This window comes from Sphaerodactylus townsendi, linkage group LG13 (assembly GCF_021028975.2).
Source record: "Sphaerodactylus townsendi isolate TG3544 linkage group LG13, MPM_Stown_v2.3, whole genome shotgun sequence".
In the NCBI taxonomy this organism is placed as follows: Eukaryota; Metazoa; Chordata; class Lepidosauria; order Squamata; family Sphaerodactylidae; genus Sphaerodactylus; species Sphaerodactylus townsendi.
Window position 1 is genome coordinate 46,301,119 of NC_059437.1, and position 26,113 is coordinate 46,327,231.

The 26,113-nt window shown below is 43.0% G+C and overlaps 1 protein-coding gene across 1 annotated transcript; it reads right to left on the reverse strand.

The window, feature by feature from the left end:
- Nucleotides 1-624: 624 nt before the first annotated feature.
- ANKLE2 (ankyrin repeat and LEM domain containing 2) lies at nt 625-23,514 on the reverse strand. The gene is made up of 13 exons (XM_048513673.1): nt 23,161-23,514; nt 17,376-17,837; nt 15,708-15,902; nt 14,198-14,391; nt 12,783-12,971; nt 12,078-12,200; nt 10,266-10,332; nt 9,774-9,955; nt 9,181-9,287; nt 7,174-7,367; nt 4,717-5,437; nt 4,217-4,348; nt 625-2,982 (listed from the first exon to the last, which is right to left on the reverse strand). Exons 1-13 carry the CDS (start codon nt 23,420-23,422, stop codon nt 2,745-2,747), a joined length of 3,066 nt encoding a protein of 1,021 aa, XP_048369630.1. The 5' UTR covers nt 23,423-23,514; the 3' UTR covers nt 625-2,744.
- Nucleotides 23,515-26,113: the final 2,599 nt, after the last annotated feature.

Below are 26,113 nucleotides of genomic sequence, written 5' to 3' on the forward strand. Positions count from 1 at the left end.
CATTTAATACAGAGACAAGATCAAAGTTCTGTGCAAAAACCAGAGGCCCAACAGTTGCCTGTAGCAGAAGGGTGCCTACTGTGTGTGACACAACCATGACCTGGGTGCGGTAGTTGGCTGGCAGCTCCCCATCCAAGCTGCCTTAGAATGCTTGCACTACACACCACCATTCCTTGGGTTGCTGCCAGGTCACCTTCAGCACCTTGGAGCTGTCCTGAGGTCTAGTGTGGAGTGTGCAGTCCTCCTGAGTGTGGGATAGCTGTCATCCTGGGAGCAGCAGTGGCGTAGTGGTTAAGAGCAGATGCACTCTAATGTGGAGAATCGGGTTTGATTCCCTGCTCTGCCACTTGAGCTGTGGAGGCTTATCTGGGGAACTAGATTAGCCTGTGCACTCCAACATATGCCAGCAGGGTGACTTTGGGCTAGTCACAGCTCTACAGAGCTCTCTCAGCCCCACCCACCTCACAGGATGTTTTGTGGGGGAGGAAGGGAATATACCAAAAATGGGGGAAAGGACTGGGGGTGCGCGCGCACACACACACACACGAAAGAGTGCTGCAGTTGAGGCAGCACAAAAATGGGTTTGACTAAGACTGACTTATATACAAAAAGATTACTAATGGGTTTGTTTAAATAAGCAAATTTAATAAGGTGGTTAAAAAGTTATGTAACTCATTGACCAAAAAGACTCAAATGTGAATTCTAGCCACATTAATATCACTCTAACACCAACCCTTTGGACCCCTCCCCACCAACATACAAGTGTGAACAGAGTTTGTGCGCCAAAAGTTACACTTAAGTACAAAAAAATGCATACATATCACAAGGGCAAAGAAGAAAACAAAACACTCTCAGTTTAAGTTTGTTCTGTCAAAGTTCTGATGATATTTCTAAGTGAACATTTTCAATTTGTTGACACAGTTGTAAGAGGACACATGAGCGTGCTTAGCAGTTGGCCATACATAGCATTACTGTCTTAGTTTATTTTCATCTTTGTCAAAGATACAAAGCAGAGTGGAGAATGGTTCTCCCTAGCCAATCACTCAACCTTGGATTCATTAGCTCTGACAACAAAACAAGGTGTTTCTAGGAATTAAATTCCAATGTCCCCCTCCCAGGAATTATTGGGAAACTCCCCTTTTAGACTATTGCAGAGATGAAATCCCCAAAAAGTTGGTTTCTGTCTATCTGGACAGCAGCTCTCTTGCAATCTGTTTTGATACTCAAGGGCCAAACACGAGATTGCTAATTCAGAGGCAAATCTAGAAAGAACCAAAAAAAAACCCCTAAAGTAGTTTGCACCATGTTCAATTATTTAACATTAGGAAATGATTCATAATAAAAGGGCCACTCTAAAACTGCAGATACATTCATTAGTTTACATGTAGGCCAGCTATATAACCTATGATTTAAAATAAATATACTAAAGTAGCACAAAGCTGTTTACAGCCCCTCCAAACAATAAAAAAGAGCTTAAAAACACTTCACCCAAAATGTTGGAAAGTTACAACTAATTGAAGTGCTCACAGAAGGGAATAGCACGTTCTTAAACATAAAAATATGTTACAAAAGGCACTAATAAAATTGGAAGAGCCTTCAGTGTAGTTCTGGGATTTGGTACCAAAACCCACCGGCATTTACGAACATTATAGAAAAGGGTCAGGACACTTGTAAGAAAGACATCAATTCAGTGGCTGACACAGTAATGATTACAAGCTGGGTCATATTCTCTCCCTTCCCCATCACTTTCTCTCCAAGCACTACAATGGAAAAAGTGCCCCTTTCTAGATATTCTCGATAACATGTACACATGACAGTGAATTTATGTGCAATTACCGAATTACGCTGCTAGAAAGGCTCATTAATACAACAACAAAAATAGATATGGGCTCATGCCTAAAAATGCTGGACCTTTAACTCCCGGAGAAATTACGAAGTGTTCGAATGGGACCCTTCGGTTATCTATTCTAGACATTTCGAACAAACCAGTTCAAAAGGACTTTGTTCCTGTAGAAGGATAATAAAGGAGACCGCAACAGATCACTGGGGAATTTTTGTAATGTTATTGCTAATATTGATTGCATATGGGAACTGCGAAGTCGCCCACGGCAGATGCATTAGGGGGCAGAAGAATCTATTCAAGCAAAACTCATCACCATTAGTTTCTAACATGAGATTTTTCTTAAGTTTCAGCATAGGACACTTAAGTGATCATCTGCTGGTTGTTTTTTTAACCAACGATAATTCTAATTAAACAGTTGTCCATAAATCCATTATCTGTGTACACTGATGAACAGTTCGATTTTCAAGGAGGTGGAAAAAAGCCATTCTTTTTTCTCTCTTAGCTCAACTGGAAGACTAATGTAAGCATACGCCGTGGTATCTTGAGTGCTCTGTATTCTACTGCTGCTACTATGAAAACGTTATGAATGTGGAGAAATCAGGGTCAAGTAGAGTTGGTGACAAGTTGTTCTTCTTCAAAAAGGCCCTCCGTCCTAGCCAGGATTATGTTTAGAGATAGTTCCACTATTCAGAAGGAGACCCTCTCTTTACTAACACATAACTGTTACTAATCTACAAGTCACCAACAAGCTATCTACCAACTGGAATGAAGACATACGCTGTGGACAGCCCCTTCCTCCATGAAGAAAGAAACGTACCATGTCAGTGTTTCAACACCTTAGTTTTCCTTCAGTTAAAAAAACAACAACAAAAAACTTCATAGTTATAAAAAGCATCCTATTCTAATGACTTGTTGCTCCTGAAAAGTGATGCAGTTTGGATAACAGAATGTGGTTTACGTATGCCGGGCTGTACCGTCCAGGACTCACAAATTCTGGAGAGAAATTGGCAGCAGCTGTGCTGTACTTCCCAGGGCTACTGAATACAAGAGTGTTCTTTCCGGGGCTACATAGTGGACCACCAGGTGGGCTTGGAACTGTCTGGCGTTTGAAACAACTTTTCAGTCCTGGAGTTGGCCAACTGGAAGGGGGGAAAAGCGAGATTTTTAATTATTTTAAGATGGCCCAAAAAGATGACAAAACATTTAATGTAAAAAGCAGGCAGGGTGGACCAGTGGTTTAGCTAGACCAGAGAAAAGGTCTTCCCAACACCTGCTAATTTTGGTCCTGTAACTGGCAATGAAGCTGGGATTTTTTATATTGTGAGCAAGTCTCCAATTCCAGACGGAGGTTTAGCACCCACCCATTATGAAAGAGGCCTGTGTCAAACCTCAGATCAATATCCAGATCAGACTCTATGCCATTAAGGTTGTCTTTATTATAGAACAGACACATACGCTGCAAGTAAACAGCTGATTATGGCGGGAATCAGAAAGCACCCCAGTATTTGAAACTCATACCTCTTCCCCCCTCCCTCTTATGTAACACAATCCTCCCCCCCTCCCTCTTATGTAATACAATCACTGGTACCGCAGACCCCCGCCCCCTCTCCAGGGCCTACTTGATGACTGCTAGGCCTCAGCCTGACAGACTGAGAGAAATGGAATTAAAAAACAGAACCAGCCACCTGAAGACAATACACAATTAAATTGTCTTATTTAAGAATTTTGTTATATAGACCTGCTAATACTTAGCAATTTCAGTGACAAAGATCACAACATTGAAAATGGGGCTTTTGATGAAATGGGCTTTAGTTTATGAAAGTTTCTGCACCAGTAACTGTAATTACCCCAAAGGACGAAAACTTTGAATGTAAAACAATCCCTCTTTTTAAAAGGTTACATAAAAGTTTTATTAATATGCATAACTGTGTGTTGTATGCGAATTTAAGATGGCCTCCTCTTGTTGGCAAGTGTGAGGAAAAGTAGTCTTATTTTCAAGTAATAGTTTGAAAATGCCATGAGACCTATTGAAGTACGGATGCCAAGGTAACGAGATACATCATCAGGGATGTGTATTGCCTTTTAGGCAGGATGACTGAAGCCCTGATCAATCATAGATGCTCTACCCAGGAAGGCAGTCAAACTGCTCTTTGAACTTTAGTTGCTGTCCTACAAGAAAGATCCAAGTGCAGGAAAGGAGTAATGAAATATACTGTGACAAGGATGTTGTGCTATTTTTAAACTGCACCTTCTCCCCTTACACCGCCCTGTAACTGTGCAAGTCATGCAGCAAAGGTGAGGCTTGACCCTTGAGACACAGCACAACATAGTCACACCTAGCTGACCACCTTGCACCAATAAATTTGAGTGTACCTTTGCCGGTCAGAAGGAGAGTAGGACTGTACCGAAGTGGTCCACTTATAAACAGCAGGGTATCTTTGTGGGTCAATCTCTACTCCATGTAGAGCTGTTAACACATCGTTGTCCAATTTCAATGGCTTCTCACTAAAAACAAAGAACTGGGTCAGGAAAACAGTTCTGGCAGCAGCTCATTGCCGACTATTCCAAATGGATCCTGCAACATTTTTAAAATAAGTCTGTTCACACCTCAATAATATAGCACATCTTACATTATGACAGGATTAGATTTGTCTGACCAACAGTTAAGAGCAGATTAATGAATAAAAAACACCTCTGAAAGACTATTCCTAATGCCACTGATGCTTAAGAACTAGCTACTTCTACACACAGCCCACCCGCAATACTTTCGGTTAAAAACTTGTGATTCTAACACCCTAAAAGGTGAAAATAAATGTTTAATGCATATGCCCATACACACACATAAAGGGAAGAGGCCGGTTTGTTACGCTTACCCCAAGAGAAACAGCTTCTTAGCTCTTTCAGTTGAGGGTGGAGTCCTCAAGTGGCATCCTGCAGACATTTCAGGCTGCAGTTCGGAATTGCAAAACTGTTTTGTTTCTCCATTCCAGACATCGGTTTCTGCTGATGGTCTTCCATCTAGTGGCAGCTTCTCTCCCGTCCTCATCTTTGTATCCTCCGTCTTTCCAACAGCAGCACCTGCCTTAGTCAGGTTGTCCCTGTGTTTCCTAAGCTGCCTCGTACTTTCCGACTGAAATCGCTCCTCACTTTCTGAATCGGCTGGTCTTGTCTTCCCTGTCGAACAGTCATCTCCCACTGTCTGGTCCTGACAAGCCAGTTTATCAAATTCTTCCATTAAATTAGAGGCGGACAATGGAAGGCCATCTTCTCCCTCTTGACTGGGATGCCTCCTGTGAGCACTTATTGTCCTATCGCTTGTTGCAGGACTACAACATCTGTTTTTACTGGCCGAAACCCCATTCTCACGGGGCCCATTGGAGACGTCTGCCATCGGTATTATCCCTCCTGTATGTGCAATGGAGAGGATGTCACGCTCCGAACCTTCAATATCTGTGATTGTTGGTTCACTGGATGCAGTTGCTCGGCTGTAGTTCCGAGCTGCGTTCTGCCTGTTCTTCACTTCTTCTAAGCTCATGTCATCGTCGTCTAAAAACGCTCCAACAGAAATGGAATTGCAGCTTTTTTTACCTTTGCCTAGAAAATAAGACAGAAGAACAAGGGTAGCTGATCGCCCATTTGACCCAGATTTTTTTAGCTTATTATTTTTTAATTGCACTCTATTCCAAAGAGCCCCTAGCCTGACTGGAAAAAAAGGAAGAATCCCCCGCCTGCAAACATAAATTCTGCAGTACAAAAGAAATAAGCTCACTCATACTGGCCCTGCCAGCTGTTCTACATGAGCATCTGCCAACTGATGATGCTTGGACCAAATACATAATACTATTGTTTTTATTTGCTTAAAGAATTTATGTGTTCACCATTCTCCCAATAGCTCAGAACCCAAGGCAAAAAAGGAAGAGACAATGACATTAATTAATTTCAACATTTATACCCCAGCATGGTGCAGTGGTTAAGAGCAGGTGAACTCTAATCTGGAGAACTGGATTTGATTGCCCGCTCTGCCACTTGAGCTGTGCTTATCTGGTGAACCAGATTAGCTTGTGCACTCCAATACATGCCAGCTGGGTGACCTTGGGCTAGTCACAGTTCTTCACAGCTCTCTCAGCCCCACCTACCTCACAGGGTGTTTGTTGTGAGGGGGGAAGGGAAAGGAGATTGTAAGCCCCTTTGAGTCTCCTTACAGGAGAGAAAAGGGGGATATACATTTAAACTCTTCTTCTTTCCTCATGGTTCCAGGCAGCCGGAAGCACAATGTCAGAGATGCATAACCAAACATTGCCCCTTAGTCTTCTTTCTTGCTTACCATGTCAGAGTGGGTAGTTATGTATATCACCTTTTCCTCTACTGGTGTCTCTCAGTTCTTAAGAAACTGCCTTGTGAGGTAAGCAGTAGTGCCAGAACTCACTCGTCCAGGCACCAGTGCGTACACAAATGAACGCAGGAGGGAGAATTGCATGGGACTTCCTAGGAATCAGGCCTCTCTCCCTCAATAGGCAAGTGACATGAACATTGTGTATTTGGGTGCGCTTAAATGTCTTCTTTCCAATTCTGAAGTTGTGTGGCTCCTGAGTAACGCCCACGCAACACCCACCTGGCAGCTCGCCCAGCCTTCAGATGAGGTCACTTTTCCATCTGCGCTAGCTAAAATGGGCTGTGCTCAGGGAAGCTCCCAGCTGGAATAAATTAAGCTGAACCAGGCTTCTCTTCAGCCCACGTAACCATGAGCAGCCCTATCTTAACACCAGATGGAACACACCCAGTATCAGGCGGCTTGGCTGGCATAGCTGGCTAAGTGATGAAGAAAAATGCATTCAGGATGACAGAGATGTGCTTCCTCACACCATCTAATATGGGCTATAGACCACCTTCGGCTTACGCTACTTGTCCGGTAATCAACCAAGTCTGTTTGATTTTAACTAAACAAGCCAGATGTGAGTGCAGTATCACCTTGGACACCACCAAGATTTTTGGGATACCTGCTTTTGAGAATCTGAGAGAGATGACTGGGCTCTAGAAAGCTCATATCCCAAAAATCTCATTGGTCTTCCAAGGTGCTACTAGAGTTGAATATAGCTGTTCTACAGCAGACCAAACTAGAGTGGGTCACCTTAAGCTAGTCACTGTCTCTCAGCCTACGGTTTTTTGGTTGGGAGGACAAAATACGGGAGGGGACGGCCACATACATTTCCATGAACTCTCTGAAACAAAAGCAAAACAGATGAATAAGCAATGGAATTATTCAAGGGTTCTAAAAAGTGGTCTATAGTCCTATCAAATCTCAAAAGAATTCTGAAAGATGTTTGATTTACCAGAAAGTTGTGTAGTTTTGCCTCTGTTGTGGGTTTCATTCTCTCCCATTTCCTGCTGGGCTTTATCACTCATTTCCTGTTGGTTCAGGTATTCTTCTAGAGTTTGTAACCCCTCCTGGGAAGACAGATCAACAAAACAGCCCAGAAATTCCCAGTATTCAACCCACGGGAACCCCTGTTCATGAGCTAACTCCCTGCAATAAATAAGATAGAATGAATCATTTGTGAAAACATCAAACAAGACAAGTTTACTGAACATGTTTTACAAATAAGCCAGCTAAAAAGACTGGACTCCAAGTGTCAAAATTCTTTCAGCACAACTGAGTCATATAACATCACAAGTTTTCACCAGACTCAGCTTAATTTTTACACACAATCCTCACATAATCTTTCTGACAGGACTTCTAGTGTCCTGTTGCCAAAACAAATGAGCATGGGGAAAAACAGTTGCATTTTAATTCAATAAATGCTCCCTTACGCAAAGCTAACACCTTTGCCAGAAACTAGACACACAGGTGTCAAACTCGTGGCCCTCCAGATGTTAAGGACTACAGTTCCCATCACCCCTTGCCAGCATGCTGGCAGGGGATGATGGGAACTGTAGTCCATAACATCTGGAGAGGGAAGAAAGTACAAGTGGAGCAGGAAAGGGGAGGCTAAGATGGTACGAAGTAAGTCAAAAAAAGAAAGCCTCCGCTGTTAAAACTACTGGAATCTCGAAACCGATACTAAAATGGGGGGAGGGGTAATATGGCAGAGATAGCTACAGCAAAGCCACTTCTGTACTGAACAGGGAGATGGGAGATAGAACTGAACAGCACTCTAGATCTGAATGACTGTATGAAGTCTGTGCAAGCATAGAGAACATAGAGAATGTGAAAAATATGGTGCAGAGTTCTGAGAGCCAGAATTGTTCTCCAGCCTTGGGGATGCTGAATGAAGCCAAGCACAGAATTTCAGTGAGCGCTTACCTAGTGATGTACTGGTGGACTTAGCTACCACCTGCATCCCCCTTCTCCCAGCTGCCCATTTTAATCCCCCTAAAACTATACAACCGTCACCTTTTTGAGGATTAAAAGGAATTGCTGGGGAAAGCAGGAAGGGTCTGAACCCACCAATGCATTATGCTAGCAGGTCACAGTCTACAGCGGGGGGTGCTCAAACTTGCTTAGAGTCACGCAGAATAAACTTTTAGATGTTTGTGATCCAAAAGACATGAACACACACGACACACGTTTTTATCGTCACATGCACATTTTGTTACAAACCTTTTATATAAATATTTAGAAATAAATAATTATTAATGTATGTCATTTTTATTCATGTTAAATGGGAGGCTACAGTTAGAATGAAAAATCAACAGGATTCTTGCTCCTGTAATTGGAAGAAGTGAAGATTCGCTCCAATGACAAGTAGCTGTCAATGGAAATGGAATCAAGATAGATACAAATGATAGGTGGCATGTGATGGGGCAAATAGGAGAAGGATAATGAGTTCCTGCAGTCTTCTCACTAAAGGCATAAGTCATTATCAAACATTCACTGAACGTTCTCGGATGCATTTCATGAGTAAAAAAGAGCAAAAGTATTGACTTTGGATATTGTTTGAAGGCAAGCAGATCCAGGGGCAGGGAACGAGGAAGAAACAGACCTATTGTATCCTTTGAAATCTTTTAAAAGAGGCTCCAATGTTTTGTAAAAAGGAGCTATCACTGTTAATTCTCCCAGCCTACTAACAGAGCACAGAATCATCTCGACTGTGTCTACAAGAACAAAAAGATTTTTACTCCTTCCCCTGAGCCATTCCACCTACAGGGAACCACAGGGTAGATTGTTCTTTTCCTTTAAGCACCTCATTACTTTGTCATGATATTCCAATACTCCTGGTTTTTAATTTATATTTGTTTGTATAAAACACACATGCACATGACATGAGAGCGTGAACACACCCACCCACCCACCCCTCTGCCTACTGTGACACTGATTCATTCTGGGGGTTGTTCAATACCTTCCAACTCTTTCAACTCCTCTTTCCAGATCAGATTTTCTAAGATTGTGAAAAAATCCTGCTCTCTCTCGAGGCGGAGTCTTCCAAAGCCTGCGAAAGTCGTCTGCCTTTAAAACAAACCAAGAAATACTTATTCAGCACTGCTACCAGGCATTATAACCAAATATTGTCTAATCTTGAAATATGAAATAAAATATATTTCCAGAACACTAGAAATATCTAGCTGCAATCATTAAGAAAAATCAAATATAACCTAACTTAAAAAAAAAACTTGGGTCTCTTCTGACACTTCCTTTGTGTGTAGCACTTTATGATTATCTCAGAAGTCCTGAGTCATATGGGAGGAATCCACATCATGCGCTCCAATTTTAACACACCAATTTCTAGGAAGAGCTCCAGATGTTTGTTAAGCAAAGGTTACCTAAATCTAAGAAATAATTCAGACAATTTGTGTTTGAAAACTCAGGTGCTCCACACCAGGCAAAGAAAGCTGGAATTCCATCCAGTTTCATGGTAGCCATTTTAAAAAATTCGCGGTCTAACAATGCTGAACGAGGATAACTTGGACAACACTGGTGTGTGATTTCCATTACCTTGGAAGGGCTCATTGGGCCGGCATAAGCCCTCACTGTTAACACAGGATCTTTAGGGCTGCCAGTATATCTAGGTAAAACATCACGTGGGTTGTCATCTGTCTGGTCAGGTGACCAAGGTGCTCCAATCACAGGTGCTGAGGCATTATCTTCTGCTCGAAAGAGTGGCACGTAATACTGACCTGAGTCACAGGTAAATGAAACCTACTTAGATACTGCTCGTATCTGTTTGCTCACAAATTTCAAACAAGAAGTTTTAAAACCACAGTGTATCCGTAAGCCTGATTAGTTTTATACCAGACCATCTCAAGGTCCCACACAGACAGGCAGCGAATTCAACATCGTATAACCTTATTTATCAAAACAACTCATCCCAAGTCATCGTGCAATACAAACATTACAAAATTAGAAAACTTTTTGGCATGACTTCGGCAGAACTTGCAACCCCCCCCACCCGCCCCAAACCTGGAGATCGATGTTTTAAATACAAACCTTTCAAGTATTCCCTGATTTTTTCTTTCAGATCCACAGATTTATTTTTGCTCCTCTCGCAAATTACCTGTAGGAAAAAGGGGCGATACCAGTTAACAGAAGCTCCTTTTGTACTCCTCTATGCCCTTGGCAGAGGGGGAGAAAGCATATTTTCAGCCATCTGCAGAAGCATGATATAATAAAAGGATTTCATTTAAGTGCCCAGCAGATGGTGCCACTGCAGACACACCAGATTCTGAAGACCCACTAACTACTGTATGGACATCTTCTGTCAACAGACAAAAAGTTCCCCTACCCATTTCCCACCATCACAAACATACACCTTCCATCATAGCAAATGCATTCTCTTCTGCACTTGTACCTCAGCCTGTTCCTTATTCCAACTCCAAGAATGACAGTTAAGTGCCAGTTTTTGTTCATGGTAACTTTGCTGTCAACATGGTTAGAATACCGTATATACTCGTGTATAAGCCAACCTTTTCAGCACATTTTTTATGCTGAAAAAGCCCCCCTCGGCTTATATTCGGGTCAGCTTATACTTGAGTATATACGGTAAGTCTTTTCAAATATAACATTTAATAAAAGGCATATTAACATTCAATGCCTGTGTAAATTGTGTTATTTATTCTAAGCCACAGAATAAAGCGGGAGTTCAGTGGCACCTTAATGACCAGCACAAGCTCTCATGGATCAGAGTTCACTTTATCAGACGCACAATGATGAAGTGAGCTCTGACTCACAGGGGTTCACAGGCTGAAGTAGGTTTTGTTAAGTTTTTGCAATACTAGCAAACTCCTGTTTTATTTTACTGAATGTCCGCAGGCAGTTTATTTTATAATCAACAGCACATACCTGACTTTGCTAAAGCCAGTTCTGACCACACTTGCAATTGCCCCTATTTTTTATCCCCACACAGTAACCATAAATCCTTCCCCTCCCTCTTCCCATGGAATGTGAAAAAAGCACAGTGACAGGAGAGAGCCGTTGGGAGAGGTGAGCACCCCCAAGGCCAGCATAGAGATAGACAGCCACGTGCCGAGTTGGCGTCAGGGTAATTCCTCTTATCTATAGTTGCCAGCATCAAAGGAAATGAAAGGAAGAGAAAGGTCAATTAACATAAGAGAGGAGAGCCCCATGCCTGGGTAGGTGTGAATGCCATCACCTGAGAGCATTCCCTTGATGGAAGGAAAAAACACATCCTGACACCCATCATACATACACTTAGCCTTCTGTATCTGACATGGCTGTTGTGAAAATAAATCTGTAGAAAAGAGAATGTAAGCTATTCTGGATACTTCCCTTGGTGAGGAAGGCAGAAAATAAATAAAATAAATGAATTTTAACATGTATATATTCCCCAAGCTCTCTAGACACAATCAATCATATCATTCTGGATTGCCAGCTGCATGCAACACCATACAATAACTTTTTCCTTCCCTTACTTCATTCTAAAGATCTCACAAACAAGGATAATATTATCCAGTGTTTGTTTATTGAACATATGCCAGAGATTACTGTTATGGTTGCTAAGTTCTTGGCAGAAGTTGTTAAAGCTGGAAAGTTGACTACTGCAAGTTTTTATTTTTATCTTGTTTATTGTATACTATTGAAATGCCAATAAAGGATGATGAACATGAAATAAATGAATTTTAAAAAGCTTTTGCTGTAGTATGTCAAGATTGTAATCTGTATACTACATGTCTTGCTCAAGAAACTTCTGAATGTGAAACCAGCGGGTTACTTCCTTACATGTAGCTGATCTTTTTTTTTTTTTTTAATGAAATCCAGTAACTCAAATACATTTTAACTTACGTCTACTGGTGTCTGTTCATATTTGTTCTTTGAGTGCTTTTCAATGTCTGGGTGTGAGGTGAGCACACTAACCATTTCTAAGTTCCCAAACTTGCAAGCAAAATGCAAAGGTGTGTCAAAACCCTGCAAGAAAAAAAAGCAAACCTGCGTTTTAATATTCTGGAGCCTCATTCCTACCCAACCTGCATCTGAAAATTCCTGTGAACTGTCTGAATCCCAAAATTCTATTTTGTGTGAGATCAGAAGCAGACCTGGGCTCCCTCCACCCCACCGTCCCTACAAGAAGCTGGAATACTGGGAGCCAAATAATCAACAGATAAATGATATGCGGAATGTTCTTGTTTGGCAGGCTTATTCTGCATTCCCACCGGTCTAAATGGAAACTGCCTATTCACATAAAAAGGAACTGCAATCCCAGTCCAACAGGGAGAGGCAGAATAGTGGTTAAAATATCAAATTAGCATCTGAGAAACCCAGGTCTGCATCCCTGCTTTACAACGGAAGCTTACTAGCTGACTTTGGGCAAGCCTCTCTCAGCCTGCCCTAACTTCATAGGGTTGCTGTGGGGAAGATAAAATGGAAGAAGTGAGAAGGAGGCTGTAAGTTACTTTGGATGCCCAGAACATTCTAAAATATCCACTGGAGCATGCTTTGGTGAAGGAACAGTTGCTGCCTTGCTATTCTAACAGGATGCTAAAAACTTACCATTTTGTCTGGTGTATTAAGATAGAGATCAACAATATATCTGATACGCTTCTGCAACATGATCATGTCATCATCTGGATACATCATCCGCATAAATTCAGGATTTTCCAAAGTGTCCAATAGTAACCGGCAGATAGAAGGCTGGTTCTCCTTGGCTGCCACATGCATGACGTTGTATCTGCAGCCTTCCTAAAAGGGGGGGAGGAGCAGGGAAGACACACATTTATCATACATGAAGTCTTACAATTTGCTTCCTTTTTTACAGGATTTTAAAAAACTTGATGGGAGAATGTCATAATTGAACAATGGAACTGGTTTTAAAATCTGCATAGTCACAGAATGAAACGCTGTGCTAAGCTATGTAGCTTAATTGTCACTAAACTGATCAATTAGAAAGCAATTCATTAAAGTTAGCAGCTATATGCTAGCAAACTGATGGTGTGTGGATTGATTGGAGTAAAAACAGCAAATCGAATTAGATGAAACACATTATTATTATTATCATCATCATTATTATTATTATTATTATTATTATTATTATTGTAGATTTCACAGCTGCCAGATCTTTAGCTGGTTGTTGGCCTTCATTGCAATTCGAGCCTCACCCAGAGGCCTAGGAAGTTGTAATGTATCGGCATAGTACTCATGCAGATCCCAGCAGGACTGCCTTCTGAATTTGACAGATGTTAATTTTGTCAATTCGAAGATGTTTCAAGTGCTGCCCTAGTGTTTTTGCGATGGCACCCAGCGTGCCAATTACCACTGGGACGACCTCAGCGGTTTGTAGGCTGCCTCATGCCCGAAGGGCTCGAGGCGGCTCACAGTACAACTGTTCTCAATAACAGCACATAAAATATTAGCACATATAATTGTAATCATCAGGCCAGCATCATCCAAGGCTGCAAAAATTGAAGCAACAAGGCTATGGGGGATTCACCAAGTCATATAGGAAACGCTTTTAGTTCAAGAAAAACTGGATTTTATTCTGCTGCTCCTGGAGGAGGGCAAGGGGAGGCGCCAACACCAATCAGCTCTTTTCTGGCCTTATGCCAACAGGCTGTAGTCCACACTTAAGCCACCCTCCTGACTGGCAGACATCTGGTGCTGCCTATTCAGGCTTCTCAGCGGCGGAGAGGCTTTTTGACTTTCCCATGCCACCAGGAAGCCTTTTTGGGGGCAGCGTTGGGGTGCAGCTGCAGATGGGTGCCTAGCTCATGGATGGGGGTGTAAACCTGGGGTTTTCAGCATGTTTGAGATCTCCAAAAGCTGCCCAAACATCTTCTGGAGCTAACATTTTGACCATTTCTTGTTCAGCTGTAAATCTAAAAGCATTCCTCATGCAGAGTAGAAAAAAGTGCAAAATGATTATACTTGTATTTGCACTCTGGCAAAAGCAAGAAAGACAACAGCTCTACCTGGACAATTGTTGGGTTGTCACCAGAACCAATGAGATAGCGAGGATTACTCCAGATGAGCTCCAAGAATGTAGTTTCATCTCCTTTTTCAACAGCCTTCCGAAGTTTGGCAGTAAGATCCTGCGTACGAGGACTTTTAAAACTGTTGGCTCTCTCTTTACTAACTGCTTCCATCTCAGGAGAGCATAACCCATCTGTCAAAATAAATCATAATATTTTATGGCTGAGGGATTCTTGTTAAAAGAGGAGGCTGCCAAGTCTTCTCAGCCACAATTGTTTCATGGGGCTGAATCCTACCTGTACTGTACCACTCCACTGACAGAAATTTAAAGCCATCCTCTAGCACAGAGGTCTGCAACCTGTGGCTTTCCAGATGTTCACAGACTACAATTCCCATCAGGGGCTGATGGGATTTGTAGTCCATGAACATGCTTGGAAAGATTTATGGAGAAGTCGATTTATGGCTACCAAGCTTGATCCTCCTTGATCAGAGATTGCAAATACCTTAGCAGACCCGGTGCTCGGGAGCAGCAGCAGCAGAAGGCCATTGCTTTCACATCCTACATGTGAGCTCCCAAAGGCACCTGGTGGGCCACTGCAAGTAGCAGAATGCTGGACTAGATGGACTTTGGTCTGATCCAGCTGGCTTGTTCTTATGTTCTTATGTTCTTATCTGGAGAGCCACAGGTTGCAGATCCCTGCTCTAGCACAAAGATATTTTTTAAACTAAAGCTGGTCTTTCATTACAGGAAGTAACACTTAAGGTGGAGGAAGTTTCTATTGGCTGGAGAAAGGCTCCTGAGGGAAGGCTGGATCCATAAGAACATAAGAAAGAGCCTTATGTATCCACCCCACTATACATAAAACTAAAGGGGCAGGCCATTTTCCACATAATGAAAACAGCAAAACTGGCCACCCCAGAAAAGACAGGGGCCTTCGGTTACCCGCAGAAGTCCACACATGCTGGAAAATATGATGGGTAGCCCAATCTAGATGGGGGTGCTCCATGACAGCTGGGAACAGCGCAGCAAAAGTAATACTGTGCCACCTCCAAAAGGATTTAGGTCAGTGGTGGGATTCAAATAACTGAACAACTGGTTCCGGTGGTGGGATTCAAATAATTGAACAACTGGTTGTTTACAAGTACCATTTTAACAAACGGTTCTGCCGAAGTTGGGGGAACCTGCTGAATCCCACCACTGATTTAGATGCTGTAAAAAGGAGGACAATGTAAAAACCCTCCCGCCCCCCAAATTGCCCCAAAGCCTAAACAGGCTAAAGCCACACAAAAGTCTGCAGCTGTGGAAGGTGGCGTTCCAGAGCTGGATGTTTAAGATCTTTCAATTTACTTTGGGATTAATTTATTGGATTCACATGTTCTACACCAAAAGACATTTCAAAATTGTTTTCAAAGACAAAGGGTACTGCTGGCAATAACTGCAACAGCCTCGATCCTGAAAATCATTTTAACAAGACTTCAAAACTGGGCCATGTTTAACCTTCCACTTACCTCTGTTAAAAACCGAGCAAACTTTCACAGGGGACAAGGATAAAGAAGCCTTGGTTGGAGATGGGAAATAATCACATATCCCTTTGGCAAATTTCTCTGCATCTTCCCTGTTTGAGAAAGCTTTAAACCGTGAGCCTTTTATCATTTTAACAACTTGCAAGGCTTCCTTTTTATCCTCATACACATGCACTCTCTCTGGAATAGAAAACAATAAAATCAAATTAATGTCTCCCCATGACGACAGTTGTCAAGGTCACACGGCTTCAATAGATCTGGCCTTGTAAGCTTTGCTTCCAGACTCGGCCAGACTACCTAACACAGTAGCAATCTGCAACTAAAGATACTCAAACCAGCTTTCAAACTGGTTTATCTCAGGAAGAGGCAGAAATTAAGAAGCAGTAACAAGGCCTGGTTTGGATTTATCATACTGTCACATCTCTGCCATTTTTCAGGGTCTTCTGCTATAAATAAGCCAAGGAATGCAAGAGTTGCATATCACTGTTCCTTTGACACAGAAAACTTTGCTTGATAGGAATTACCCTCCTCCAAGCAATGATGCAATCCCCTGCTCTTTCCCTATCAGCCAGAAAACAATCACACTGCAACAAAGGGCAAGTCTATGAAGCCTTCCAAATTATTTCACTTTTACATGACTCAGGATAATCTTGATAGTGTATCAGTGGTTAAAGCACAGCGGTAGATCACGTTATATCTAATTATGGCTGCTTTCTTCAGCCTAATGGATCAGAGGCACATTGGGGAAAACAGAGAATCAGGATTTATTCCCCACCTTTCTTCCCAATGGGGATCAAAGCAGACTACACGGTTCTCTCCTCCCCTGTACACTCACAACAACCCTGTGAGGTAGCGAGGCTAAAAGTGTGTGGCTAGCCTACGGTCATCTAGCAAGAGCAGTGCAGAGTTGTGCAACTGGATTTCCTCAGATTCTCCCCTGACCCTCCGACTGCAACATTACACCTGCTCTTTCAAATCTTAAGCGTTTTATATTTTTAAAAGAAGCCATACATTTTAATTTTGAGAAAATTAATAAAATAATTAGTTACATCAACAGCACAGACCATATTTATTAGAAATGCTAAACAGCTTAACAGCCCAATCCAAGGGGTGGGGGGGGGATGGACTCACCTTAGGAGTTGGCGCTGCCCTGCGCTGACACAAGTGCACACCCCACCAATGTGAGGGGCAAGTGTGCCAGCAGAGGGGGGAATATGCAGACGAACACCACGCAGGTCTGTGGCATCTGTCCCCAGAAGCCACCATCATACACAAGCCCAACAAATGCAGAAAGATGTAACAGCGTGGCTAGGGACATTCTGTGGCATGCCAGGGGATGGAGCCAACTGTAGTCGGCTTCCACTGCCCTCCCAGCCCCCACAAGCTGATGCAGTCAACCTCAGACACACGTCATGTTTTTTGTGGTGTACATCCATGATACCCTATGGGGGATTTCGGCAAGCCAGGTTTTGCTTTTTGCTTTTGGTCTTCCCGTGCCACAGAGGAGCCCTTTGGAGGAAGTGGGCCAGTGCCACATCCCACCGCCTGAGAAGTCTGGATTGGGCTGCAAGTCATCTAACACATCTCAGATTTTCTTTTAGTGCATGCACTGCCTTTAAAGTTTAACATTGCCAGAAATGAAAAATAAATTACCATTTCTTGCCAATATATCATCATAAACTGGACATACTCCATAGTATTGTTGAGGTTCCTTAGAAAGTGTCTGTGAACTTGCTGAAGAATCAACTCCTGTTGTTTCATCAATGGATCTAGGACCAACTTTGTGCATTAGGGCTTCCTCTTCTGGTGGGTTCAAACCCATACTGTACCCAAAATCAGCATCTTCAGAGGAGCTTCCATAACCATTTTGATTCACTGGAGGTTTGCTTGTTTCTAGCTGGCTGTTATCAGCTGCTGCAGTTCCAGGAACACCATTTGAAACAGATGGCTCTCCTTGCTCTTCCCACAGTGATTGGGCCAATCTTTTTTCAAAAATTGACCTAGTGGTTAGTGTAATGGGACCACATTTCTGTCCCGCCTTGACAATTTCTTCTCTAAGCTCATCAGGAGTTAGCTGCTTCAGTCGTGACAATATGTTATCCATTGTTATTACTCCTAGAACCAAAAACAAAATTCCCAGTGAATCATCTATACCAAGGTGAAAAAGGAAAAAAAAAAGGGGGGGGGTTGCCCTTTTTCCTTTAACATACGGAGAAACAGTGTTCTTGGTCCAGATACTCTCAAACAGCTAAGTTTTAGAAGTTTATCAAAAAGAAAGAAAAGAATAATTCAAACAGGTTTCTCTCTCAGCTCTAACAGTTCCAAGCACATAAAAGCAGTACAGTTGAAGGCATGAACTGGATCTTAGAATGAATCTGAAGTCTCTCTCTAAGTCTGAATGAATGAATCTTAAGTCTCATGTTAGAGTTTTATGGCATCTCTTCCTGTAGTCCAGTGGTTCTCAACCTGTGGGTCACGACCCCTTTGGGGGTCGAACGACCCTTTCACAGGGGTCGCCTAAGACTCTCTGCATCAGTGTTCTCCATCTGTAAAATGGATAAATGTTAGAGTTGAGGGTGACCACAACATGAGGAACTGTATTAAAGGGTCGTAGCATTAGGAAGGTTGAGAACCACTGCTCTAGTCCTCAAAGAGGAAGATGACCCCCACTCCCCACATCATTCTTTGTGATTAATACCTATCTGTCAGGTTTTAGATGTTGCCATTGCAAAAGCCAATTTCCTTGTGTAAACACAAACACAGTTTACAACCTTAATGAGGGCCAAAAGGTTGCGTTGTTTATGACCTAAGGCCAAGTGGTTGCCATAGACAGTAAATGATTTCTAAGTAAACGTAAGGAATATATGCACTTTCTTCACACAAGGCCTACTGTATTTTAAGACTGAGGGTGAGTATTAAACATCTTCCTTAAATATAGGCAGTTTGGTCTTATCTCAGGGCAGACAGTTAAGAATGAAACAGCAACTAAGATTATACAATCTTTAAATCCCTCCAAAACAGAAACAACAGAAAACTTAAATGTCTCCAAGTAAAGACCTTCTGGCACACTACACTCATGCATGCTTCTCTGGGAAGTTCTGCTCCCATTTTAAGAACTCTATACATGTACTACAGGTATTGCTGCTCAAGCATTTTATTAAAGCCAGGTATAAAGACAGCATTGCTGAAAGCAACCCTGGAGAATATTTTTGCTACCTGCAAGCCATGAGGGAAAAATACCAGCTGCCAGAATATGGAGCTCTTACAGAAGACCTAACAATGCCTGTTTATCCAGTAGTTCAACACAGAGATGGCCATGCATGACAGGTAGGAAGCTTTCAGCAACCAGCTGCCATGTTCACAGCTCCTGCACTTTTTCTGTAACAATCAGAGCATGAATTTGCACTACTTTAAAAGCAAGCAACTGGAACTTCATTCCTTACACTTGTACTTTCAGTTCCCATCTCTGATTTGCATCATCCACCTTTACACATTATTTTTGTTTTTAGCTCCTTGCTGCAGTTGACAGTTTTTATGCCACAAATACTAAATTATTGCTGAACTCTGAATGTGGTTAATTCTACTTTGTGTTTTTAATTATGACAGAAAACACCTACCTAGATGAACAGTACAGGGTATACTGACAAGCACTCTCCCTGGTGCCGGGGGAAGTGCTCCTGCACCAGCGTAAATGCCACATACTCTGGAATAAAATACTAGCAGGCCATTTCTAAGTAGTCTTACACCTTTCTAAGTTCACTGAAATTATTGGGCTTAGAAGGGTGTTGATCTGCTTAAGGCTGTACTGTAGATCCCGCAAAATGCTCGACATAATTATTTCCCAAAACTGCACAGGACTTGGTGTATTTTTTTTAAAAAAACAACTGCTATAACTAGATCTATCATTTTGTACTCTGAAGATTGAGTTTTCCTTAACAGACAGCCCAAACTATATAACAGGGGTCCCAAACCTTTTTGAGAATGTGCACACCTTTAGAATTCTGACACAAAGAGCTAGGCACAGCCACAAAATGGCAGCTTCAGCTTCCCTTCATTGGAGATCTCTGTGCTGTGGTGGCAACTGCTGCCAAAGCAGCGTTTTTAAAAACCTGTACGGCCTACCAAAAGTGCAGTAGTCAATCAGAAGTCCCCGCTCACTTTCTAAAAACCCTTGGCACATGCCAGGAAAGATGTCAGCTGTTTCCTAAGCAGTGGGGACCCCTGATATGTAACAAGAGGCGCATGAATGTCAATACTCTTGAAGACTGCGTTAATTAGGCCAGTTCATTAAGGAACTTGGCCTTGTGGATATAAAGGTAAGTCTGTTCCTTGGATAAGAAAACAACTGTGTCAGTTGCAGCTAAAACATGAATACTTAATATTTATAGGGATATGAAACAGTAAGTCAATTAAGTCCAACAACAGTACCACCAACTCTCTCCATTTAGCCCAGGATCTAATGTTAGCAGCAAACACCCTGAGAGTCGTTTCAGATCTTAGTCATCAAGCATCTGGCAAGAAGCTTGAACATCTACTTCTCCTTCACTACTTAAAAATAGAACGAATCCGATGCAATCAAGTAACCATAAAAGGACATAGGGGAAAAAACTGGAATGCTGCAACTAAACATCGTAACAGAATATAAAAATACGAGATATATTCCACAATTCAACCCATTACCTCAGTTTTTGGTACACTATTTTACTGTCTATGTTCCCAGCAAAATGAACAATACCAAGCAGGTGTTTCAGTGTCGATATACTAATATAGTACTGGCTTAAGATAATTTTTAAGGAACTTTCAAAGTAATGCAAATGTTGCCTAGTGTTTTGTGAAAGAGACAACAAATGCAAGACTTCTCAGATTTAACAGAAGACTGTTAACAACAGACAACTTTCCACAAGCAGTAGTTTGTACACAGCTACTATTTTTCCCAAAGCCGGGTGGGAAGTTTTTGAAGAATTGTGAGACGCATTTTCTCATTTCACTCTGTGCAATCCTGCAGTCCAACACCACTCATACCTGAATCCGAATATACTCTGAAATGTCCCCCCAATTCTCTGCAATGGACGTGAATTCAGCAACAGAAATTCCTTGCCAAAAGTTATACTGCTGGTTGACAGATTGTGTTTAGAGCCAAAAATCTAAGAATACTTGTTTGGGAGCAAATGCCACTGAACTCAAGCTTGCTACCAAGTAGACAGGCACAGAACTGGTCTGTAAGAATGCCTGCCTAGATTTCATGAAGTTGTTGTAATACTCCATAAGATCACGGCCAATACTGGATATATTCCAGCAACAGACATTACCTCTAATTTGAAAACAAGGTTCTAACTGCAGAGGGATGCTATTCTGAATTTCTTCCTAGATGTGACTGCAAACATTATGTTCATCTGAACAACAACTCTCCAAAACTATGATATCATTAGGGTTAAGGTTTTCTCTTATAGAAGTCTCCAGTCTCAAACCATCTCCAAGCGGAATTTTTTTAAAAAAACTTTGAGCAGCACCCAGCAACTTTAGGCACCATCACCACCAAGACTATTATTTAATTACTGAAATTTTATGCACAGTCCTACAGATATAGCTGTTAAACCAGCGTGAGTGAGTCAGCCTAAAGTATACACCTGCTAGAGACTAAGGCCTATGAAGTTAATGTTTCTAAACAAAGGAATTTCCCGAGCAGGGGTTAAAATGGCTCTATCACATCACAGATTGCAGAATTTGGTCCCTCCAAACAACAGAGAGGTGGCAGGTGAGAGTAGTGCATGGAATGAGACAGCAGTCTGAGAATGATACAGACAGAAAGAAAAAGAAACAGCAGAGAGTTGCCTAAAATAACTCTGAGGTGCACAATCTCTCTTAGGGGATCTGATGAGGGATAGCAGATGCATTCCTCCATTTGCTTCCATCTCTGCCCTACTTGTGTGTGTGTATACACACACACACAAACAAATAAAGGAAGTACAAAAATGGCATAAGTCCCCAGTGCTTCCTCATCTAAAGGAATACAGCACAGACAGCTCTGACTTTTCACGATATAAAAGTGTTTACTCTGAAGCACTTCTCATGTTGAATAGGACGTACTTCTAATGGTTCTGTAGCAAAAGCTCTCTTCATCTTAAATGTCACACACATCTGCCACAGCAAGCATAAACTCCCATGGGAAAAAGAGGGAATATCTCTTCTTTGACAATGCTTGTCAACTGCAGTTTCTATCCAAAATATATATTTTTAAAAACCTACTGCCCAGTTGCTCAGGGTACCTCTTTAATTGATAAAAAGATAAATTAACAGATAACAGATAAATTAATTTCATGTAAAGGGAGGAGGAAACATTCTTGTGGCACCATAAACAACAGATTTATTGAGATAGTAGGCTTTGAGCCCCTACCGGGTTCTAGTCCATGAAAACATCTGTCACCATCGATCTGCCAATGCACTATAAATTTCTTTATTTAAGCATTTGTTTTCTGCAAACATCTGAAGTTTCCCCCCTACAAGCAAAGGAGACCCAGAAATGGAAAATCTAAGCATCAGTGCAAGTATGTCCTATGACAAAAGTATAGCTTTGGAAGTGTCACACGAGGCCTTTTTGGTGCTGCAACCCACCAGTAAGGCTACTTCTATGGGACCTGTTTGCAAATGCTAGACCTTCAGAAAGGGGTGGCCTGGTCAGCATGCATCAGTAAATCCACCCACTCCAAAATGGTCTTTTGAGCCACCTTAGAAACGAGCACAATTTAATGTAGCATACATAAGCTCCTGCCCACAAACGTCCATTTCCCCAAATCTCTAGACTCCAACCATCCCTCCCTTTTAACAGGAAAAAAAATTGAATTGCAGAATCCATCTGTGATTCTTGCAGCAGGTCCCCTGCCCCTCCTGAAGATGAGGTGTAATTCCAGGAGATCCCCAGGGTCACCTGGCGGCTGACATCCCTATGCATAACATTCAGCATCCTAGCCTGTGTTGGAATAAAAACGTGTAAAGGTGCTGCAGAACACCTGCTTATTTTCTGACTCAACAGCAACTCCTTGTCTGCAATTCGCAGGGAGGTGGTTCATGTCAGCCCGGGTCTATCAAGACTCCATTGTGCCAGCAACATCAGGTCTGAAAGGTGGTAGTTCTCGTTGCCTCACCTACCTCACAGGGTCGTTGTAAGACAAAAGAGACACGCGATTTGCCTCTTCAGCTTGATAACAATGGGGAAGCCACCTAGGGAGAAGCCTTAGAGCAGGGGGTCCGCCTCCGGCCCTCCAGATGTTCATGGACTAAGATTCCCATCAGACCCTGCCAGTATAGCGTCAGTCAGGATGGTGTAGCGCAGGGGGGTGCAACTCTGGGCCCCCGGGTGTCCACGGACTATGGTTCCCATCAGCCCCTGCTGCCAGCATGGCCAACTGGCGTCTCTACAGACCGCCCCTCCCTCTCTCACCTTGACGGCTCCCACGGCATCTCGGGTTCTCCTCAGGCGCAGGAGTCGAGCTGGAAGAGGACGACGACGCCCCTGCTCCAGCTTCGGGGCTTCCGCGGCCGCCGGCTCTCCTGTCCCACAGGCGCAGCAACAAGCCCAGGGCGCCGATCACCGCGCAGGCAGTCAGCAGCTCCCAGGCTGGCCAGCCCGCCCAGGCGTCCCGCCACGTCCCGCCCCAGCCCGACCACCCCGCCGTCGCCGACGACAACCACCACCGCTCCATCACTCGACCCCGACGAGCCGGACCCGACGCACGCTCGGACACGGGACAAGTACCTCAGAAGCGGCCTCCCGGCTTCCGTCGCTCCTTCCCCCGCCCTCTCGCGCACGCGCGCCTGCCCCCCTTCCCCGGGCAGGAGGACCCCCGACACCACCCGGGTCGCTTCAGCTTCTCTCCAGCCTCAGCAGCGGCTATCACCCCCCCCCTTCCCTGGCTGTCTACTGTACTGCCTGTCTGAAATTTTAAAAAATTAATTATCTTCCCTATCCCCCAGTTTGTTTTTTATACTGCTTCCAGGCCGCTTTGCTAGCACAGCAGCCGCCTGACAGAACATTCGCACGTGCCACAAACTAGAATTGCATCCCCGCTAGATCCGAGGCTGTCTATTCTTATGCCTGACGGAATACGCCACGCGAAACAAATCGCTCCCCACTCCCTCGCGAGGAAGAAAGGCCGCCTGCCCCTCCCGTGGACTCTCCGAAATTTCTGACAGGAATCTACCAAACAAAAAGAACAGCCGAGCGCTCGGTAGCTAAGCGACCCGCTGGCCAATAGCAGGGAGGAACATCGCTGATTTCCGGAACGCCGGGTCAGGAGCTCGGACAGCTTCCGCTTGCGTAGGTCAAGAGCAGCGGCTCAGGCTGCCTGATGGGAAAAATCACACTGCGAAGGTTCTCGGGTTGCTGTGGCAACGCCCCAGAGGAAATCTGATGGGACTGAAGGAGTTTGCATTTCTGGTTCCTGGCTGACTATACGGAGCAAGATAATGCCAAAAACTAGGACGAAGCTGCCGAGAAAGGGAGGGGGGATAAGAACGGGCCACGAGGTTTGAATATACTTTTGCCCCCGCAGATAGTAGTATTCAAATAGCAACCGGAACGGATTCCTATGTGCGATCCTTTCCCCCTTCCCTTTGCATAAGCCGTGCTGGACCTCGATTTGCCACGTGACTATTAGTTTTGCAACGAGGCTGCCCTTGACTGGTTTGGCACATGCAATGCAATGGAAGTGGGGGAATGGATTATACGACTGCAGATGTGGCACTATAGAACACACACACCCCTTTAGCGATTGGGGAGCAGAGTTCCCTGCAACTAGAAAACCAGCATATCAAGGTTGAAACTTCTTGTGCAACTCTTTGCCTGTTTTTTTTGGGGGGGGGCTCTGTGACAGCGGAGTTGATTTTCTAAAAGAAAAGCAGGACGTGATCTCCCCCCCCCCACCACCTAGTGGCACAATCGATTACAGAAACGCACTCAGCACCAAACACACAAAGCTGCTCTTTATAAACGTTGCAAGAGACTTACATCAGCCCTGGCTTACTCCAGTGGGAGACGTGGTAGAATTAAGTGCACCGTCTCAGACTGCAAGCTGGAGGGAAGCTATTTTTGAATTCTGTTTCTACTCAAAAGATTTCTTGAAAGTTAAAAAACTGCTTCGCAAGAAAAAAATCCAGCCTATTAATTATTAGTTTATTAGTCCAGCCTATTATTAGTTTATTGTGTAACTGGATTTATTAAGAATCAGCAAATGCCTTGATGTAAAGAACTAGAAGCCCCCGACAAAAGCTCAGGCTTGACCAGTGTTTGCCTCCCTGAACAAAAAACAGGCTTGCCATGAACTGCATGTACGCTAAGGTTATCAAAGCGTGCAAATTGAATACAGCCTAATTTACACCCCATAGTATTGCTCAACAGATAACACTTCCCCGGGAGGGGGGAAACAAATAGTTCTTGTGGGATGCTAGAAGATTCCTGGAGCCAACCATAAATTGCCTGAGCCAGTGACTGCTTATTAGAAGTAGATGCTAGCTTGTAGGATATTTTATACGTTCTCTGATGCATATGTTTGATGGAATAACTAAGATTTACTTTAGGTTTCAAAAGATAGAAATAATAATTTTATTTAGGCCAGGGAATAAAACATTGGTCTCTGTTTAGCTGAAAAGGCACCAAGCAGTCTTTCACACCCCCTCTTCCACAAGCCTCTCTTGCAAAAGCGAAACTAGACTGCAAAGATACACATCCAAGGGAACGTTCCTCAGAAGGAAAGCAGGTCCTTTGATAGAAAACATCCTGAACAAGTGTGAATGGCCATTAAGCTGTCAATTTCCTGTCTCAGCAAAACCTTGGGACTAAGAGGCTACTCAGTTTGCTAGAAACATGAATTGTTATTTTAAGGGCTCTACTATTTTATGTTGCTGACAAGCAGTGAATGTTCTCAATCTAGGTTGGCAATGAAAACAGCTGCATTTATTATCTTGACGAGAGGTACCCCTAGATCTGTCAATAAATGACTTCACTGCTATTTACTATGCTGGGACCGGAATTTGGTGGCATTCTCCATCAGATAATAAAAGAATGTTGTATTCTGAAGTGTTAACTTGAGGTGCCATCCCCCTGTATGTATGTGTTTCTTATCATTTTATTATGTATGGACCAAACATTCTTTAACAGAATTTTTCCTATAAAAGAGGATCACTTTTTGCAGTCGTCGAGTCTGTCTCTGATGCTCCCGTTGGTCTCTAGAGTGATCTCTGATAAATAATTTTTTTCTGTTTTGCGCAAACTTTCAAAGGTCAGCAGTCTTCTCTGTCTTTTCCCTCATATATATTTGTTTTGTTCAAACTTTATCTTGACCCCCCTTTGCTCTGCTTCCTCTCAATTTCCCTCTGACTTTAGTTAATGCCCCCCT

Excerpts from the sequence above, each read along its gene's own strand:
- ANKLE2 (XM_048513673.1), bottom strand. The coding sequence starts at position 23,422 with ATGGAGCGGTGGTGGTTGTCGTCGGCGACGGCGGGGTGGTCGGGCTGG. Across the intron at positions 14,392-15,707 it reads TTGCTCGGTTTTTAACAGAG|ATGGGTTATGCTCTCCTGAG; the intron begins GTAAGTGGAAGG and ends TTATTTTGACAG. Across the intron at positions 4,349-4,716 it reads AAGAAGCTGTTTCTCTTGGG|TGAGAAGCCATTGAAATTGG; the intron begins GTAAGCGTAACA and ends CTTTGTTTTTAG.